The sequence below is a fragment of the Brachyistius frenatus genome, unplaced genomic scaffold (genome assembly GCF_029030835.1).
Source record: "Brachyistius frenatus isolate BFR_SWC_R1_liver_20210118 unplaced genomic scaffold, ASM2903083v1 Contig_17, whole genome shotgun sequence".
Classification (NCBI taxonomy): domain Eukaryota; kingdom Metazoa; phylum Chordata; class Actinopteri; family Embiotocidae; genus Brachyistius; species Brachyistius frenatus.
Window position 1 is genome coordinate 5,671,190 of NW_027210616.1, and position 14,706 is coordinate 5,685,895.

The 14,706-nt window shown below is 43.0% G+C and overlaps 1 protein-coding gene across 1 annotated transcript; it reads right to left on the bottom strand.

Moving 5' to 3' along the window:
• Window positions 1–351: 351 nt before the first annotated feature.
• On the bottom strand, window positions 352–13,176 carry kdm2ab (lysine (K)-specific demethylase 2Ab). Its single transcript, XM_069694537.1, has 22 exons — window positions 13,026–13,176; window positions 11,451–11,589; window positions 11,123–11,201; window positions 10,936–10,982; window positions 10,309–10,487; window positions 9,913–10,019; window positions 9,615–9,708; window positions 8,828–8,981; window positions 8,503–8,618; window positions 7,848–7,974; window positions 7,449–7,723; window positions 7,247–7,324; window positions 6,635–6,895; window positions 6,170–6,298; window positions 5,973–6,059; window positions 5,640–5,864; window positions 5,253–5,282; window positions 3,871–4,970; window positions 2,942–3,105; window positions 2,549–2,695; window positions 2,097–2,312; window positions 352–1,981 (listed from the first exon to the last, which is right to left on the bottom strand). Exons 1-22 carry the CDS (start codon window positions 13,059–13,061, stop codon window positions 1,800–1,802), a joined length of 3,972 nt encoding a protein of 1,323 aa, XP_069550638.1. The 5' UTR covers window positions 13,062–13,176; the 3' UTR covers window positions 352–1,799.
• Between the last annotated feature and the right edge of the window lie 1,530 nt (window positions 13,177–14,706).

A 14,706-nucleotide genomic window follows, 5' to 3' on the forward strand; every position in this document is an offset into this window, starting at 1 on the left:
AGAAGAAGAAGCGCAACACATCTGTCACATCTGCTTTTTTGATTCCCTTGTTTGTTTGTTTTTTTTTTTTTTGTTGTTGCAAATCGCGGCTTCGCAAACAATCTCTGATATTTGCAGCTGCTGCAGCGTTATTTATTTATTTAATTTGGCGTCGCTTTGTTTCCAGGTTATTGAAAGATGCTGGGTGGAGCCAGGGAGGAGCGGATCTGGTTCCTGGAGGAATGAACTCTCCGAGATAAACAGGAAATCCCGAGCAATAGTGGCGATGCAGTTTGGAGTGAAGTCGATATGAACGCGTCTCTCCCACTTTGAGGAAGAATGACATTTCCCCCCCTCCTCGCTGTTCATCAATTTTTTTTTTTAATTTTTTTTTTATTTTCCTTGAAAAATAACACAAATAACATAAAGTGAAAAAGGCTTCCGAAAATAATTACAATGCTACAGGATTCCCATTTTGATAATCTAAAAGAGGAAAAAACACATTTACACAAAAGTATATATATAGATATATATAGATAAATATATCTATATATATATATACTTGTACTCATTTGAAGGGATATGGCCAGCAGAGCAGACCTTTGATACAGAGCCGTAACACTTGAAGGGAACAAAGAAATGAGCGAACCCCCGAAACAAAATCTTACATCTCTACACTGAATTTGAGTGAAAAGTCGATAATCACGTTGTTTTTTTTTCATCCATGAAAAGAACAAAAAAGTGTATCAAAGAGGGGTGGGGAGCAGTTTTATCTACAATAGTTTTGCTCTCTAAATGTTGTCTCTGTACAAAAACAAAGCAAAGAGTAGTTTGGAAATAATAGCACCTGAAGTCTAACGCTTATTCGAAAAATGCACCATTTATCTGACACCTCATTCCTTGGCTTATCCCCCCATACTTAATACAACCTGCCCTTTGTTGGGGGTGAGGTCTAGTTGCCGTGTTGATTGCCTACTCACACTGTCGTTTTACCTTCGTACACGCTTTAACGTCCATGTGTTGCACCCGACAGCTTACAAAGCTGAAGACTGGTAAACACAGGCCACTCCTCACTTTATAAGTCTGATGTGAGAGTCTTATTACCTTTAGTTGTCTTTAAAAAAAAAAAAAAAAAATCTCAACGCATAGCTGTTGTGCATGAAGCATAAGTTATCAAACAACTTAACACTCTCTCCCTGACAAAAAAAAATCAACAAATTTAGCTGCGATCAAGAGTTCAACTGTGTCACTTGATAAGTAAGAATTGATGGGCAATCAGCTAAAAAAAGAAAAATGCAGTTTGATCACAAGGACGAAACCCAGTCTTTGCTTATTTATTCCTCCAAGCAGGCGCTTGTGATGGCAGCCGAGCCAGGTATCTGTCCAAAGCAAAGTGGAGGCCTTGGTAATCCACAGGATGTGTAGTTTAATACAGCTAAGTAATTGCCCGTGTTTTCCTGCGCCCGTAAAAAACACCACAAAAAAAAAAACTTGTTTTTTTCCCACATAACATTAATTCCCAAAAGAACGACAGAAAAAAAAAAAAAAAAAAAAATTGCTCCTGAGTCTGTTTTTAGGTGCACGGGAAAGAAATGGATTCAAACGAAGCATTGCTCCAACTGTAACAACGACCCCTCTGCCCGACACCAGTTAAGTGAGTATGCCCTCCCAGTTTAGACCCCACCCCTCCTTTAAGTGACACAGGTGCGTGTGAGCTTCCCTGCCTCTCTGAGTCCTTTGTGTCTCATGGATCCACATCAGGATCCTTCCCCCCCGGCTTTTGCATCTCAAGTCACCTGTGCAGTGAGAAAGGCAGGCGCTTAGGATATCCGCTGGATCAATGTTTCATCTGATAGGCAGTAGAGCGTGTTGACTGATAGCTCGGTGATGAAGGCCTCACAGGCCTTGCGGGAGACACCTTTACAGCCTCGCAGGTCGAGCAGTGAGATGCAAGAGAGGCGGCGAAGATACTTCAGACAGGCGTCTGTCAGTTTACTGCAGCCTGGGAGAGAAACACAAACAAAGACCCTTCATTATTCTAGCGCTATAACACTTACGTGATGTGTGCGTGTTGCTGAAAACGAACTGTGCGTCTCGCGCCCCCAACGACTTCTCACCTCCCAGGTTAAGTTCTGTGAGTGTGTTTCGGGTGGACGAGCCCACGGCGGTCAGCAGATCGATGGAGTGATCGGTGATACTGTTGCAGTGGGAGAGATCCAGTTTTGTCAAGTGTGGCATGTGGCGGATCACCAGACGCAGAGTGGAGTCACTGATGTCCAGGCCGGCTAGTCGCAGACACTGCATGGTCCGCAACTGGCTGCGATTGTCACAGCCTGGACGAGAAGGGGCCATTTCAGAAGAAAGAAAGAACGAAAACAAGTGCAGAGATGTTGTAAAAGAGTTTGAGAAGGAGACGGGTGAAACAGAAGTACAGTGAGGGGAAAAAGTTATGGGATAGATTGGGAGAAAAATACCCAAATTAATTGAATTATAGGACAAATTAAACAACAGATGATGTCGTGCATTTCTTGCAATCAATAGGTGCCCTCTGAAGCTGCTCGTTCTTCACCTGGAGGAGTGACTAGTTCCCTGATCTGAGAGTCTTTGACTCCGTCTGCATATCGCAGGTCCAGAGAACGGAGGAGAGGGCAACCAGAGGAGCAGAGAGCTGAAATCGATGACCAGGAACAACCTGCCACCATCAGATCCTTCAGCCCTGCAAAATGGATACGATTTGAATACAGTGTTTAATAAATATGTCATGAAATAAAGGAATCGGCATTTCTTGCCCATATCTACTCATACGATTCTTTGTGTATTAATTCGGCAGGATTATATTCACCTATAACATTGAGGTTTTTAGAATTCAGAAAAAATTATGTAAAGCTAAGTGTGTGTGTGTGTGTGTGTGTGTGTGTGTGTGTGTGTGTGTGTGCGCGTGTGTGTGCTTGTGCCTGCGTACCAGGCAGGTGGTCAACGAGCCAGTTGAGCTGTTTTTTGGAGATGTTGGTCCAGGAGAGGTCAAGTGTGACTGGCTGTCTCTTCACGATGCCTTTTAGAGCCTGAGGAGTGATGGTGTGCTTGACGCTCAGGTCAATCCGCGACCAAAGCCGTTTGTCTAAACACCTACGGACGAGAACGCACTCATGAACAACACTGCAAACGACTTTGAACCATGTCACTATTCAGTTTGCGATAATAAAAGAAGATCAAGGGATGGCGATTGATAGCATTTGATCAAATTTAAATCCAGTTTTAAATCGATGTATCTGTGAATCTTATTAAGCTGCCTTTTAACATTTTCAAGAAACTAAAAACAAAAGTATCAACAACTCAAGATGTCTAATCATCTTTTGCTGACAGAGGAGGAAACACTAAAGTTTTAAGAGGCAACGTGTTTGATGTTCACAGCCTGAAAATGAGATGAGCACCAGACTATATAAAAGGGTCACTAAACGTACCCGACATATTTGATTCACAGCTGCAGCCTCGTGTACTTCATAAACTACTCAAAAAGAAGGTCCAGATTAAGAGAGGCGTTTGTACAGTAGTGCTAAAAACGTGTCGAATCTTTAAACTCACAAACACTCTGTGGCTGAAAACACACAGCAGCAGCAGCAGAGTGCACTTTAAACAGAGAACAACCCACTTTATCAGCCTAACATTAAGATAATTCATGTTAATGAGCTGCATTTGTTCTAATCTGCTGCCAGAAGCGACAGACTAAAAATGAAAAGCCTCTGTGTGTGTGTGTGTGTGTTTTCCATTGCTCTTGTAACAGAGGAGAAAGACCAAAGAAATGTATTAGTGTGAGATCTTAATGACTAACCGGGAACCAGATCCAAAATGGTGCGTATCCGTAATACAAATCTATCCATTGAGAGGACTTACCATTTGTGCCAGTTCTTGCAGACAGCCATGCAGACGCAGAGATCTGCTCGACTTAAGTAGCGAAACACAGACACCCACACCTCCCTCTCACAGCCCGGGCCGTTACCGACGCTCTCCCTGTCCGCCTCACCCCCTCCTTCCTGCAGGGCGGACAGAGGGACGCGCTGATGGGGAAGCTTAGATGATGAGGAAGAAGAAGCGCCGTTGCTCAGCTTAGCCGGCACGCTCAGTCTCGTTCTTTTAGAGGCGTCCAGTCTCTCTGGGTGGGACGTACGAGAATACGTTTGTCCGCTGCGAGTCTGCGGTGGCATAAGCCATTTGGAGTGGTCGGAACCACGATTTCTAATGGGGGGTCTGACGAGGGCTCTGGTCTGGCTGTGTATTGTGGAAGTGGCAGTTTGAGGGGCAATAGCCTCTAATTTGGGGACGATGGCTGATGGGTCCTGCTTTGCCCTGGTTGGCCTTTGGAGTGTCACTTTAGGATATGAGCCATCTTTGTCCACTGTTTGACTGTCCTGCTCCAACTCCTCCTCCTCACCCTCCTCCGCTCCGTTTTGGTTGGCCACTTCGCTCGAATCCTCTTCCCTTTCTTTGGCTGTCTGTCCTCCTCTCCTCGACTGCGGCTGGTTCTCTTTATCCCCTCCTCTCCCGCTGTTCTGCCCACTCTCCTCTTCCTCATCATCGTCGCTGCTGCTGCTGCTGCTGCTGTTGTTGTTGGAGCTGCTGCTGCTGCTGCTGCTGTCCTCGCTCTCCTCATCCAAGTCCGCATGGCTCCGACCACCTCTGATGCCTCGTCCTGCTCCTCCCCCCCGCAGCCTCACGCCTCGTCCCCTCCCTCTGCGTGGCTCTCCTTTCGGCTCAAGTACCAGACCGAGGGAAGACGACTGCTGCTGCTGCTGCGGCGGCTGCTGCTGCTGCTGCTGCTGCTCGACGGACCTGGACCCGGACCCGGACCCTGTTGGAGCGCTGTGGTAAGAGGAGCCACTCGCCCAGGTGGAGCCCCGGCCTCTGCCCTGAGCAAGTCTGCTCGTTGGAGAGCGCAGCCGGGACAAAATCCTGGAGCCCAGCAGCCTCGAAGAACGATCGAGAGACGACTGTTTCTGGTTAGAAGAAAAATGCAAAAAAGAACCAGACAATGATTGTTTCAAAAACCAAAATCCAGTGCTGCAATATGCTCTGCACAGTACTGACTCATTTGTCATCAGACATAAGTTTTACAACTGACTGATCACAAGTACACTCATATTTCATTACACAGTGCTAACTGTATACATCATGCTCATTGTAATGCAAAGTAAATGTCCTGGAATAAAACTAAGTATCCTTTGTGGTATTATTCAAATGCAATGCAGTCTCATAGCAGAAAAAAGTTCAAGACTTACTGTTAAGATTTTGCTCCGTTCCAGTTTTATCTGCAATAAACAGAAGTGGGTTGGGAAGTTAGATAAATGTCACATGGAGAAAAAAAAAATATATACTACTATTTTAGGTCAGAGTAATTATAAATACTTAATAATAATAATTAAATGTGTAGCATCTACCAAACCAATTTCAGGGTGATTTAAAGTTTCATCAGGCAAATGCTTAAAAATCTTAAAATCTACATTGACTAAAATACATCAATGTAAAAACAGACCTTTATGTGTAGATTTCTTAAAACTTGTGTCATCTGAATTGTCCCAAAAACATTTCACCATTATCCACAGAAAATGACTTTGTCACAACTTACTTTGGTATATTAACATACTGGAAAATACAAATGACCGTACCCTCTTCTTAAGTCTGTGCTCCAGTGCACTTGCTCTTTTGCGGTTCTGTTGATGCTGCAGTAGCAGTTTCTGAGAAGGTGGTGGTGCTGTGGGCCGGCCTGGGGATCTGCTACGTCTCCCTCGTCTCGCTCCTTCGCCTACACCGATGCCTTCCCGGTACGCAAGTTTGGACTGTGGCAAGGAGGCGGAGCCCTCCGACTCTTCGCTTTCCTCATCACTGGAAGACTGACGTGGGGGTGTCATAGTTCATTTGTGTATCAACGTTAACCACGAGGCAGTTGGAAGTCACTGATAAGGAAACTGAATGAACTGTCAGAACTGAGTGTTTCTTACCTCTGATGCTGAGCCTTTGCCTTGGTAACATTTGGGACATTCCCAGCAGCTGGGTAAGTCCTTGTTGATCTTCCCCTCACCAGGTTCCTGAAACAGAGAACACTTCAAAGTTTTGAAACAGCACCTAACTCCCAAATCTGACCAACAAATGCCGCTTTACAGGCAGCAAAACAACACTGTAACTGAAGCAAACTCACCTTAATGCATTGACGATGGGCGATCTGCGAACAGACCGAACACTCCATGAGGGAGAAAGTGCTCGGATTCGATTCATCCATTTCTCCCTCTCCACATATGGCACATCGAGCTGTGTTCGGCAAGGCGGGCTAAAGGAGGGGTAAAACAATGTGGAAATTTGAAATGTGATGCTCATACATATTATTGAGATGCAACTCTGAAAAAAAGAGTATATGTAACAAGTCAATATTGCACATTTTTGTCCGAAGTAAAAACCCGCGTTACATCAGTTATTTTGTAATTCTCCCATAATCGACATTTTAGCAAGAACATTGGAGTTGTAAAACAATGTAAACAACACTACTTTTGACATTAGCATTGAACTTTGACCCAACACTTTCTCCTTGTGCATGAATACATGTACATAAGGGCGGCATTATTTTTATTCCACATATATAAATACAATGACGCGCAAGACATCTTACCGCTAGACACTGCCTCATGATGCAGCTCTTCTTCATGCGTCCCGGCCCACCGAACTTCCTCATGTCATGGCAGTACTGGCACGTGCCACACTCCTTTCGGCAGCAGGCAGCGCAGCGCTTGCACCTCACCCGTCTGCGCCTCAGGGCGGAGATGGAAGAGCGTTTGGTGGGTCTCTGACCCAGAGGCTTGTGGAGGGTGGGGGCCAGGCGAGGACGGTAAATAACAGGCGGCGGAGGGATGGGGGGCTGGTACCATGACGGCTGTATGAAGGAGATCAGCAGGGAAGGGATAGAAAATTGCACATTTTTTGGTGAGTGGGCATGAAGGATTTAACAATTCAGAACAATTTATTTTAATGATATTGGTATTTACATAGTTTTTGAAGTAATCAAGCTGTAGCCAGGTGAAAACAAACATGCATAGACGATGTTACGAACGCTGACAGTGTATTTTTATATTAATATAACGAGAAAGGACGCTTCAAATAAACTGAAGCATTAATTCTAAATACACTATATCGACTCACAAACAGATATCCTTTCTACACGGACGTTTGTCCTGAAGTAATACCAGCTGGCTGGTAATGTGTGAAACATTTGGTCTCTGCTCACCCTTTTGGGCCATTTGACAATAGGCTCTCCAGTGTAGGCTAGCTTGGGGTTGTGACTGACTCGCTCCTTCAAAACAGCCTGCAAAAAGATTGCGGTGAAAAAACAGTCACAGCGTCGAAAATTATTAATATTGTACATCCGTTTCAGTGTGGTGCGAGTTAACTGTGAGGTAATCTGCACAAACAACTTCAGCGACACCCACCCTCATGTCGTCGAGCAGGGCTGCAGCGTTCCTAATCCCTGCAGGGACGCACTTTTTGTGGGTGGGCAGCCCCTCCAATTTCCCTAAAAGGTTCCACAGTCCTTCCTGCTCAAAGGGGGTCAGCACATGCTGAGGTGTGTTAACTTGAGCCGCCTGTTCTTCTTGGACTTCTTCTTCCTTGGTCTTGAGCTCCTCGTTTTCAGCGTCACTGTCAACACCATTGGAGGTGCCATTCCCGTTGTGATCACTGGTTTCAAGGTCAGCCCGGGTCAGTCCTGAAAAGAGAATAAACGAAGCGATTCAAGTTAACATCAGTGTTTAACTAATGTATATGTCTGTGTGGAAAAAGAGAGAAAAAAATGACAATAGCAGTGTTTCTTTGTGTTCATTCAACCTTACCAATGCCAAGGGAGTATTTTTGGAACTCTGGGGTGAGGTGGGAGATGTTGGTCAGACAGTAAAGATATCTCTCCAGGACATACCAGCACATCTCATAATAAAATGGGTAGCGGAACTTTGCTGGCACCTAGAGGAGGACGACAAGAACAGATCAGGAAAAATACTGATTATTATTCATATTAATAATAATAATAATAAGAAGAAGAACAATAATAATGCTGAGGAATTATAGTGGGATGCAACTGAGTTTTTAGTGACACAACAACCATGGTCTCATGTTACCTCACATTCAAATTATTCTAATGAGTTCTACTTAGTAGGGCACACAGACATTAAATTTGACAAAAAGAGAGCACTGCTATCAGACTGTTACTCAGTGTTGTCAAAATACCTTTGTTGGTAACAGGTAAAGGGTTGGGAGAAAGAAAGACAGAAATCGGTGTATCTCTAGCGTTTGCGTGTGTACAAAATTCTTAGAAAAGTCATATTGTTGAGTTTCTGTGACCAAAGTCTTTCTAACATGAATAATTCCACAGGATACTGAATCACACCTCACTTAATCACAAAATCTGAAACGATCATCACTGTGTATCAGCAGGGAAGTAATATATAAACAACAGTAAAAAGTTAATAGGGAATGTGAGGTGCTGCTCACCCGTGTGCGATCCTCAATGTTGTAGATGTTGAGCTGCATGGGGATATTAAAGCTGTGAAGGAAGTTCCCACCAAACACCAGTGTGTCCTCTGGGGTGTACACAGCATGGATCCACCCTGCAACATATAGGACACAATGCTGGAGGGAGGTAGTGGACAAGTGTGTGTGTGTGTGTGTGTGTGTGTGTGTGTGTGTGTGTGTGTGTGTGTGTGTGTGTGTGTGTGTGTGTGTGTGTGTGTGTGTGTGTGTGTGTGTGTGTTTTACAGGCATTCTTAGAGACAGCGTATGAAACTGTGTATATTGTGTCTGTATTACAGTAACAGACCTGATGGGATTATGAAGGTGTTGCCCTGCTTGAGCTCTATCCTCTGACAGTCATGACACTTATCCCCCAAGAAGATGTCTCCCTGTTTTCCTGATAAAACCCAGTTCTCATACATCTCCAGGTTCTGTGGTGTGGGTGGAATCAGCCAGAACACCTGAAGGGGGCACAGGTAAATCCTCCTGTTTATGCAGTCTGAGTTTAACAAACACATGCAGTACATGACAACTCTGCTTCGCTCCTCATGGGAATTATTCTGGTCTGCAATCATAATAAAGGCTTTGCCAATCATCTTATTTCTGCACTGAGGAGCAGTGAGTGACGATACATGGAAGACTTTCATAGGACCGAGTTACCCAATTCTACATCAAAAACATCACCACGGTGTTATACAGAAGTGGACAGACCAATAACAGATACCTCCCACTTTTAGATTTGGTTTTCTGATTCAATTGTATAATTTACATGTTTCCTAAAAACCCTCTGGGTTAACATTTGGAAAGGTCAATTTTCTAAAAACCTATTTCCTTGATTCTTTTCTCAAAAAGGTGCAAGGCAGGGATACATAGATGTAATCGAGGGAACTGGCACATATCCATAAAAAAAGCATGTCTGTGGCACTAATTTAAAAGACGTTAACAAGAAGTGGAAAAGAAAGATCGAGTGATGACTCAAGACCAGGTTTATTCTGACAGCAAGACTGAAATAAGACTGAGTTCCCACCTGGGCATTACAAGCACCCAAACCTTAAACTCTACGGTTCTTGTGTGGGTTGATGGAGGTGACTGACCTTTCCTCCTCGCAGAATGTGATACCAGACCGAAGTGCCTCCAAAGTCAATGTGGAAATCTGTGAAGCAGCCCTGCACACTCATGAGACAGTACCTGAGAGACGTGGAGGAAGGACAGGTAACATAAAGTGAATTTTAGATGAAAGCATAATACAACGCTGAATTGAAAAGAAAAACAAACAAACAAACAGGCATTAAATAGTGTTTTCGATGATGTAGGAGATTTCATCAGTACTGCATCTTAACTATAGCACAGCTGATGTTATACTGATGTTGTTCGGCTGGTTGGTTTACTTACTTCTGTACTTTGGGATAATGCATGTCTATGATAGCATTAGTGGAGTCTCTCTGTCTCTCCTTGAGATGCCGCGGCCACATGTTGTCCACCCAGTCAATAAGGTCCACCTGGAGAAATCAGAGAAGAAAGTGATGTAAACATACATTCAGATTGTGTGCACCAAACTCAAGACTGTTTCTGATAACTGACACCACTTTATGTCTGTAATATACCGCAACAAATCCCATGCTCTAAAGCCAGCACAGCAGTAAACACAAAATTCAGACAGTCTTTCTGCATTGCACAAAAAGAGAACTTTTTGGTCTTTTTTTTTTTGTTGGGAGACTTACTCTAAAATGGCATTATCAGGGTGCTTGTTGAAAAGCCCTGAGGTATGAAAACTGTGTGAATTCTCACCGAAGCCGGTCGTTTGACCAGATTCTCGAGCCTGGTGTGGCTGAACTCCAGGCTGATGACGTTGTACAGTTTTTCTCTTTCTGATGGAGGTGTCTCATAGTAGCGTCGCCACTGAGCCATCGACATCTCGATCCCCTTCTGGGTGTTCACGTCCATAACGTCCACGATACGTCGACTACCTGTAAGAGGAATAAAAAGGGGTTCACGACTAGAAACACGGTTATTGCATAAAACAGCATATTGCCGGATAATACTTATTTTTAACATAAAACACATTCACACCTAACATAAACAAACAATCTTGATACAGACCCTTCAGATTTTTTTTATTGTGATAGATTCAAACTGAGCATCACATTTTACAGTTTAAAAATCAAATTGTCATTGCTCATGGACAAATTATGTAATGGTGACACTGTTTCTAAATGACCTCAGACCTACTTTAAGATTTTTGTCCTGCAATTTCTCCTTACTTGGCTTATCCACCACTATCAATATATCTGCAATAAGGTATCATGGGGCTGATTTATGGGCCTAACTCTACCAGGAATAGGGAGATGGCACGTTACATCTGGTGTGCAAACAGTAAAGCCATTTACTCTGAAAGGGCATTGAACAGGAACTTACCCACAAACAACTTGACATCACTCACACTGAAGTCAGAGTCTGGCATTCTGCAAGAGAGAAGTCATTCGTTGTAATTCTTTGCCGTTTGCTGGCATCTGCCATTAATTTTAAATTAAAGGAATGAGCTGCATGTTTTTAGGAAAAAAGAGAATAATCTGTGATTAGACAGTAAAAGACTGTAACTTACTGTATGCCAAGGCCATCAGCCTTCTCAAAGATAATGGGGTCCCTGAGCCCTTCCCGCTGGATGTATTCAAATGTGAACTCTAGAAAGGAGATACACACAATGTCAACAACAAACAATCATCAAAAGATATAAACCTGCAATGGGCAGATAACCCAAATATACAGCAACAAAATGTCACCAGTACAAACTCGCAAAAACACATTTACCTGATTAACACATGATCAAGCAAACACGGCACAGCTAACCTTACCTTACATGGCATTAGATATATTCAGGTATGGTTTCACTCTTATTAAAATCTCTTTCACTTTACAAGTTAACATCTCACCTTTACCCTCCATTTTTCTGATCAGATCAGAGCTAAACCTCCCACACTCCAACTTCTCATCCAGGTCAAACATTCGCTTCCCTTCAATTTCATCATCTGAAATGCCATCGTCCTGGTAGCGGCGGCGTGTGCCTGTACGCTGAGGACATAAGAAGGTGTTCTGTTAACCTCGACAACACATGATGACTTGTAGTGAGCAACAGAAAGAAAACAGGACTGGGATGGAATGACAGCGAGAGATATGGGATGTGGTACTGTCCTGAATATATTTCAATACCATGACAAAGCTGGGTTATAGTAGCCTATCAGACAGAAAGGGATCACAAAACAGACTTATCAGATGTAGCTGCGAAGAAAACCAAGAAAGCTATTAAGTCTAAGAAGTGTGCTCAGACTCTCAACTGAGAGGAAAACTAGTGTTTGGTATGGAAAAAAAAAAATGAATGTACAGAGGGACTGATCCTTGCACAAATACAACAGCAAGTACATTTCAATTTAACTTAAACAAAACAAAAAAACACACAAAAAACAACCTGCCTCCTTTGCAACATTGCTTAATGTATTTTTAAACTGTTCTTACAGGAGTCTAATTGCTAAGACATTAAGTGGCACCCACGGGAGACGTCCCCTATATCTCAGCGGTAAAAAGGACACAGGTCAAATCTAAATAAATCATCCCAAACATATCAGTCAGCCAGCTACCACAGGAGTTCATGTGAGAAACAAACAATACAGCATTACAATAGCCGGGGTTAATCTTCTACACATTGCCCTCAACCCCCCTCCTTTACTCCCTTTACTGCCATTCACCCCGTCCAACGCTGCTTGGCTGGACAGATGGATAAAGCACAACACCCCTGCTCTCAGATATCTCCCCACCCCCATCCCTTTATCACAAATGCTCCATTATCTAAACTCAAATACGTCTTACTTTCACAACTGAGGACTCCACTGTACCTATTAATTTACAACTAAAAATTATTCAATATTATAAAAGAAACCCATTCTTTCACGTAAAGTCATAAAAACGCAAAATAAATCAATTAGCTACAATCAGGCAACTATTCAATGGGTGGGTGTTTATTTAGTTTTGGTCCAACAAAGTGAGCCAGGAAAACATCACAGCGCATATCTACTGAACAACAGATGTTGCGTGTCTCCCAAAACCTCAAACTAGTGGCATCAATAATGTTTTAGGTAGCTTTCCGTGTATTACTTTACAGCAAGAAGGAGGGGAGGGAAGATTGTAAGGAGGCGAAGCAAGGTCACAGCAGAGATGCTGTCACGTTAGTGAACTTGACCCCGTCTTGAACCCTGAGTCTTCAGGCAGGTTCATTACTGCTGTCGAGGTTGCACACACACACAAAAAAAACACCACAAGAGCCGGGACACAAAGCAGGCCGTCACAGATTAAAAAAAAAAAAAACCCGCAGCCATTTTCATCAAATAAACCGGGTTTGTTCTCGTTTAAAAAAAAAAAGGGCTGACATGTAACACTGAAGCAGGGAGAGAAAGCCCACCCTGGTCTCACCACAACATGAAACAAGCGTTTTAGGGAAGATGACCGTCACCTACCAGACGTTTGCTGTACCGTGTATGAGGATCCTCCATGATCCCTACAAGACAAACAAAGTTTCGGGGAGGAGGAGGTGAAGCATTAAGTTACACGCTTTAAATATCCAGTGACTGCTGGCGCGTTTGAGTGTTGTTGTTGTTGTTGTTGTTGTTTGTTTGCTTTTTTTTTGTTTACCTCCTGTCGGACAGAAACACACACACGCCTCTATTCTGGGTATAGCCTAGCTTGACAGACCCGCTAACGTTAGCCGGACAGCGTTCCTTTAGCCAGCGAGCTAAAGTTAGCATCACACACGGAGCCGCGAAACATCTGCGTTGAACTCGCGTCGCCGCGCGGAGACGAGAAAGCGCCGGTGAAAGCGACGGCAGCGTTTCGACAGCAACACTCTTGACCTCACGTCTGCGAGCTGCCGACATTTAACCGGCGCCGTCGTAGACTTAGCTCCGGCTCACGATCCCGTTCACAAGTCGTCGGCTGTCGCTGATGCTAAGCTTGGCTAGCAGAGGTTAGCCTCCGTGAAGCCTCTTTCTTCATTTACCTCTGCGGGTTTTTTTTTTTTTTTTTTTTAAACTCCTGTCACACGGCGGCGGGTGGCGGTCAAAGTAATGTCTCCCCCCTCGCTAGAGCGTCTGAAGCCTCTCTGTAAAGTTTCGCCCCGTGTTATGTCATAACGGCCCGTGTGTGTTGGTATGTTTATTATTGTGCGGTAAAGTTAGGAAGAGTCGACGCTCCGAGCCGCCATTTTCAGCTGGTCGAAAAACACACACACACACACTTACACACGTATACACACACACACATACACACGCACACACACACACGTAAACCAAAGAAGAAGAAGAAGAAAAAAAAAAAAAAGCCTCGACGTGACTCGCCCCCTCAAACCTTTATGATCGTATATTAACATACAAGAGCGCTTGTTTTATTCACCCGTCGGTCACGGCTGAGGATCCTTTAACTTCCGGAATAGGTTCCGGTCGTGGAAGAAATACAACACACGACGACTGAACACACTCCACCTCCACCACAAGGTCCTGAATTAAACATTTAACAAAAGCAGAACAAATATTAGCATCTGCATGTGCTAAAGCAGGACTGTATACTCATATATATATATATCTATACTGTACTGTATATACTGTGCATTTTATATTTTTACTGCTATTTTATTGCTTTCTATTATTATCTTATTATCTTATTGCTTCCTGTATGCTGCTGTAGCGAAAACAAATTCCCCTCGGGGATAAAAAAAAAGATCTGCATGATTAGTTTATTCTATGTTCTAATATATATCTAATATATATATGTCTAATATATATATAGATATAGATATATATATCTGTAAATATATATATATATATATATATATATATATATATATATATATATATATATATTAACAGTAAGAGTTATTTGTAGCCAAAGGATTTAGTATTTATGACACTTCTGCTTTATTTCAATGTAATTATCACAATAACATTTTATGTATTGTTTCAAATTGTGAACGTTATTTTATGTTATGGATAAACACTTATTTTTGACATACTGTATTGTAAAAATACACCATTGCTTGTACATTTTATTTAAGTACACTGGTTTCAGGCGATGTGAGGTATATGTCTTTTCTAAGTTGATTCGTGTATTCAGATTTATTTATATGATGTATTATATTTAGACGTA

Bases quoted from the DNA above. Each gene is read 5' to 3' on its own strand.
- kdm2ab (XM_069694537.1), bottom strand. From the start codon at position 13,061: ATGGAGGATCCTCATACACGGTACAGCAAACGTCTG. The intron at 5,865-5,972 runs GTAAGAAACACT...CCCCCACGTCAG, and splicing joins GCAAAGGCTCAGCATCAGAG to TCTTCCAGTGATGAGGAAAG. The intron at 5,283-5,639 runs GTACGGTCATTT...TGTTTATTGCAG, and splicing joins AGCACAGACTTAAGAAGAGG to ATAAAACTGGAACGGAGCAA.